Source organism: Pterocles gutturalis, unplaced genomic scaffold (genome assembly GCF_000699245.1).
Source record: "Pterocles gutturalis isolate BGI_N339 unplaced genomic scaffold, ASM69924v1 scaffold17167, whole genome shotgun sequence".
Taxonomy (NCBI): domain Eukaryota; kingdom Metazoa; phylum Chordata; class Aves; order Pterocliformes; family Pteroclidae; genus Pterocles; species Pterocles gutturalis.
In genome coordinates, this window is record NW_010108244.1 from 46,377 (window position 1) to 52,376 (window position 6,000).

At 42.3% G+C, this 6,000-nt stretch overlaps 1 protein-coding gene across 1 annotated transcript; it reads right to left on the bottom strand.

Annotated features, from left to right (window-relative positions):
• Positions 1-2,972: 2,972 nt before the first annotated feature.
• Positions 2,973-4,282, bottom strand: TMPPE (transmembrane protein with metallophosphoesterase domain). The gene is given in 2 exon segments (XM_010072573.1): positions 2,973-3,358; positions 3,361-4,282. Coding segments are annotated over 2 exon segments (1,308 nt in total).
• Positions 4,283-6,000: the final 1,718 nt, after the last annotated feature.

Here is a 6,000-nt window from a genome sequence, read left to right on the forward strand (position 1 = left end):
CTCTTTCAACATTTTATGTTTATGTGTCTCAACACAGAAAAAATCATAGCTTCAGCACACAAAATGATTTAACAGGGGCTAGGATCCCTCATTCTCCAAATTTACAAAACAGTGGTTTTTTTCTAATTTGGAAAGCAAACAAATGTGGATACAAATGAACCCCTCCACCTGTGAAGATTTCTAACATCTCTATGTAGATGATTCCAACACAGAACACCCCTTTCAAGGCCATTTCTCTACCCCAAAGCTTAAGTATCAGAGCTGAGAACAATAAACCCCTTGTTTTCTTCTGCTCCTGCCAAAAAACCTCTTAGTGTCTAATCTCTGCCCTTGCAGAGGTTTTTTTCTCTGCATCACATCTTCATCTCTTCAGCCTGCACTTCATCCCCCTAATAGGCATTAGGGAAACTTAATACTGGCCTTACCTTCCCCACTTTGCACCATACCTCACTTAACAGTGCAGGTGTACGATTTTCTGAAACTAGTCACATTTATTGCCAGTAGCTTTTTGCTAGTAACTAGAATCAGTGTGTTAAAACATGTACATCATGTACTGCTAAAATAAATATTAGTACAAAATAAAAGGTCATTAGAGGCATCTTTATTGATAAGTGAATAGTTTTATTAAATTCCAACATTTAAAGCATTTTTTATACCACAATTTACATATTTTCAAATAGACTCTATATTGATTACATAATATAATAAATGTAAGCTTCACAAAGTGATGATACTATTCTGTTCTGGTAATATTCTGACAGGGATAAACTCCCCCCTCCCATGAACTGGCCTTTTATAGAAAGAAATATATATTAATTAAGTCAAGTTTTCCAGATTAAATACATTCCACACAAATGGAAAAATTAAAAAAATTACAAAATAAGCAGCACAGAATTTTTTTTTTTCTTCATCTGCAATACTGACCACAGGTCTAAATCATGCACATTCAAGTCAAATTGGAAAAAGTATAGAAAAAGCCTTGAAGAACAATGAGGGATTGCTGTCTTAGAGAGATTTTTAGAAAAGGTTAATTCCTTTTACTATCAAAGTGAAAGTTGGTCTGGGATACCTTCCATTCATACTTCCAAAAAAAAAGCAAAATAGGAAAAGGCTTTGAAGTGTTTTGGCACAAAAAGAAAACAATTTCAGTAAAAATCAAGCAAACAAGCTTTCAGAGGGAGGGAGTTAAAGAAAGAAACTGACGAGAACTAAACTACATTGGGCAAACTCAATAAATTTATGAAATGACAATACGACCACTCCCAAAAGGATGTGTATCTGTTCCTAAAAGGATACACAAAGATCATAAAAGAGGAGCACACAGAAAGTAATGAAGAAGTCATTTATGCACAGCTAGGACGGAAGGACTGCTTCAGCTGGGTTTTCACACATATTAGGACAGAGTGAGGACAGAAAAAAAAAAAGAGTAGGAGAAAAAAAATCAGAAGGATGCCACGCAGGCAGTGGGCAGTCTTAAGTACATGTGGAAATTTAAGGATACTTAAGTAGATATTATTGCACAAGCACAAAATTTTACAAAATTATAGGTGCTGGGAAACAGACATCATCTAGTCCAGCAAGTAAAGAGCCTGGCTGGTCAGGTGTTCAGTTGTCAGTCCTTTTTTAGTCTGAATTCTTTAGCTCCTTCACCAACCTTCCAGTGCACATGACACATTTACAGTATTACTCAATATTCCTGTGAGTCAAAATGCAAGGTGTTTGTACAGAGAAAGAGGGTACAGAGAAAGAGGATTCAGAAACAGGTTAGCAGTTAGAAGCTCTGCCTGGAGAGGGAAACTTCAAAAAATGTCTTCATTAATATTTTCAAATCTCTCAAATGTCCCAGAATTATGATAATGTGTTAAGCCCTTATAGGAAAGGCAGAAACTCTCCATCCCCTCATTATCCTGCAGAAGTTATTCTGCCACATGCCTATGAGACAACCAGGATGTTGACACATTTCCTATTAAAGAAAGTCACCCGCTGCAGAGTTTAGTCTTCTTAAAAGGGATACTATTTACTTGAAATATTAAAACCTTAAACAAAATTCAAGTATTAACCTATCTGCATTGTTCTCAAATAGTATTTCCTTACTCTAAGAGAAAAAATCACAGAAATTAAGCATAAACAAAAAATACAGACTGAGGAGAAAAGTGATCAAGTATTTCAGCCTTGAATTTTATGCTTTGCATCAGGAGGTACTACATGCTCAGAGAGAAACTGAAGTTATGTTAATTACGAGTTTTCTTTCTCATTTGTTTTTATTAGAGCTATTTTTAGTAAGTAATTACCATATGCACAGGGAAAATGCCTGCAGAAAAACAGCTACTTTCACCCTTTGATATCAGTCTCCCCAGCTTTTTAACTGGAAAAAAATTAATTTCAGGAACTGATGCCTGACACCTTACTGTACTGGTTAGCATCTCAGACTGAAAGCCCTAGTGCATGCTGCAGACAGATCAGGATAAACATATACTGCCTCAATACAAAACCCCAAACTATTCCCTCCCCACGGTGTCTAGAATTGACATGCTCAGTGGACACTCTGCAGTCCCTTCTGCAAAACACGCATGAGTGATTTCACTGCAGGAGATCAGAACTTGACCTGAGGTTTGGTAAGGCAGCTGCCTGGTGGATAATGAACAGTGGAACGTGAAGCAGCCGCACAACATAGGTATCCCTAAACATGCACAGGACACACATCATCTCCATGATGTCTGTTATCTTTAAATGCAGAACCTCAGTAATAATGAACCCAAAGAATTAATTTCTTTAGTATTTTAACATGCCCCCGATTTGCTTCATAGGCCCAGGATACAGTCAATGTTTTCTGCTCAAACTTCACATAATCTGCTGCAGTCCAGCCTAACACATCTTCTCTGGCTTCCCTGAAAAATGAATTTGCTTTCAGAGCAGAAGAGCCAATACACTGACCAAAAAGGATGGCAGAAGTCCGTCAAATGAAAAACTCCTCAAGAAGAACGTAGAATTATCTCTGTTATTTCAGCTCTGCTGCCCAGCCTCATGGGTATTCCAGCGTACATTGTCCCCGGGCTGACGTAGACAAAGGTGTTCTGCCCAACTTTGTACAAGCCAACAAAGAAGGGATTTAGCAAATAAGCCCCAGCATTTAGTGGGAACATCTGCCCTCCATGAGTATGGCCAGAGAGAATTAAATTTATGTCTGGTCTCTCCCGAAGGGCCCACTTCGCAGCTACCGGCTGATGAGCTAACAGCACTATGGCATGCTCACTGCTACAACCTCTGAGAGCTTTTTTTAAATCCATGCCGTGCCCTGAGTAGCGCAATACATCTGCTTCAATATCATCAACACCAGCCAAAAAACGCCGCTCTTCGGTGAAACAATCTTCACATTCTCATTATGGAGCGGCTGAATATTGAATGATTTTAACAGCTCAAACCAGTTGCTAACATCTGATGTGTAGTACTCATGGTTTCCTGTGACAAAGTAAGTCCCCAGAGGGGAGTTGAGTTCTCCAAGAGGCTCAACAGCAGGTCGTAGGATCTCTGCCTCCGAGTCAGTCAAGTCCCCAACAATCACAGTGATATCTGGCTTCAAAGCCTTGACCATTCTCACAATCATGGCAAGCTTGGTCTTCCCAACTGTAGGCCCCAGATGGATATCTGAAAGCAACACCACCTTCAGATTATTCATTGTTGAGGGCAGCTTGTGAACTGGAACCTCCACTGAATTGACCATGGGAGGCTGGGAAGCATTTAAAAGCCCAACAACAGTCAGCACAACAGTCAGCATGACCGCCAAAACTGGTTTCATTGCTGTTCGGCTGTTCTTGATGCCATTACCTGCCTTAGAGCCTCTCCCAGATAAGAACCTGTAAGCCTGCTCTACAGAGCCTAGAGCGAAGAGGAAGAAGATAAGAATGATATAGGACCCCAGGCAGGTGTAGGCAGCTAAAGAAAAGAAATAGGGCTCTTCTGCAACAAGAAATAGCATTGTAAAGAAGCTTGAGTGAGCCAAAGCTAGAAACAGGAACACAGCTATTTTCCATGGCATGAAACAGACAGAGCCAGCAGCTGAAGACCTGGAGAACGCGGTGACCGTGCTTCTCCAAACATGAAGAGATCCTATCAACATGAGCGCGTTAAAAAATAGTGCCATCTGCAGCCTCAGAAGCCAACGCCGCGTCCTGAGCTCGAGCTGTTCTACCAGGTAACTCCGTGATAGCATCATGGAGAAGAAAACCACTCCTGCAGCCACTGCAGCCTTGGCTTCGAGAGGCAGTTGCTTGAAGGAGATCATCTTTGCTTCCTGAGCGTTCCCTTCTGTTCTGCACAACTCTCCAGTAGGCAATAGTGTGGTTATGAAGGGATGACTTGGGTCAACAAAGCCTGCAATCAGGAATCAGTATCAGCCGTTTTAAAATAGTACACACACTCCCTTTTTCCCAGAATGCAATAAAGGACTGGTACTCTGTACATATGATCCAGGACTCTGAGTCATGCAGAATCACTGTCATAAAGGCAGGGAGAAGATTTCCTGATGTGGAACAATCAGATAACGGAAACACTGGACACTTCCAGTCCACTTCCAAGCTCCCTGCCTGCCTGGGGAACAGCAACCACGTGCAGCTGCAGTCCCAGAAACTGCAGGTGAAGTATCAGCAGAGATCCTTGCCTCCAGCTGTGACAAAGACTTCCCCAAAGCCCTGAACATGGTTAGGACCACTGAAACTGACAGGCTGTTTTGCTGCTCACATCCTCATAATTTTCACAACACATACACTTCCCAAGGCTCAGCACCTAGTTCAGCATATCCTGGTCTAACCAGATGCAATTAAAAGGGATTAGAACATCGCACACTGTGCTTCTTCAAAAGTAAAGGGAGCACTAAGGCTAATGCACCTCTGCTCCCAGACTGAAAAGAAATAAGCAAGCACCAGTTATGCTTGAATTGTACTGGAATCCCCTGGGTTGCTTTGTAGTTTGCTCAGAGTGTTTCCACCTGTGCCCAGTATTCAAAATAAACCTACTATTTTATTTTAACCATAGAAAAAAAAAAGTTTGGATTATCTTGCAGAACATACAATAGCGAACAAGTTGGAGATAACTTAATGAAACTAAGCACAGATCACTGCATGGCTTTCAAAACACTTCCCATCTCTCCATCCACAATTAGCTACAGAAGAGGTAAGCAATCACTACTATCTTAGAACCAGGGCACAAAAGCAGCCTTTGTAGGGCTCTGCCGTGAGCTGGGCCCCAGAAGTCAACAAACCAGAGTTCGCCAGGTTGCTTATCTCAGCATATACTTTCCCAAGCTAGTTTTAAAGAGTATTACCATCTCTGTGATGATAAAACCCTGCCATACTTTGAGGAGCAGATCAAGTTTTGAGAAGACCCCTTCCATCATTAATCAATGAAGAGGAGGGAACCTGCTCCATTTTAATTTGGTTCATTCTTTTCTGCAATATGTTAAATTCTCTCCACTTCTACAGCCTCCCATATCTGCAAATTCCTGAAATTTACTTTTACATTATTTTAGCTGTTGTAAACTAATCTACTAAACCCACCGAGTGCCTCTCTTCTAACACTACAGAGCTGGGCCAGGATGGGTTCTTTACACCTCTTACCCACTACCTGCAGAATTTTGTCACTCTCAGCCACAACCCCACCCCTCAGGGACCATTCTTACCATCACCCAACCTCCCCTTGGACAAGGGTCGCCCGCGAGGCTGTGCTCCTTCCACCGCCTCTGCACCCTTCCATTCAAAACCAATTTCTCCTACGAGAACACTGACCCTCTGCTGTGAACCCCAAGCACAAGCCCCGAAACACGGCTCCCACAGGAAGGCGCCCAGGCCCCTGCTCTGCCCGCGGGACGGTGGATCATCAGGCAAAGGAGGAAGAACAGAACCGATGAGCAGAGCAGGAAGATCCCCGCTCTCTGCCCCTCACACACACCAGGAGCAGCACGTTCTCCCGTGGGACGCTAATGGAGCGCAGGATCGGGCCACTGCC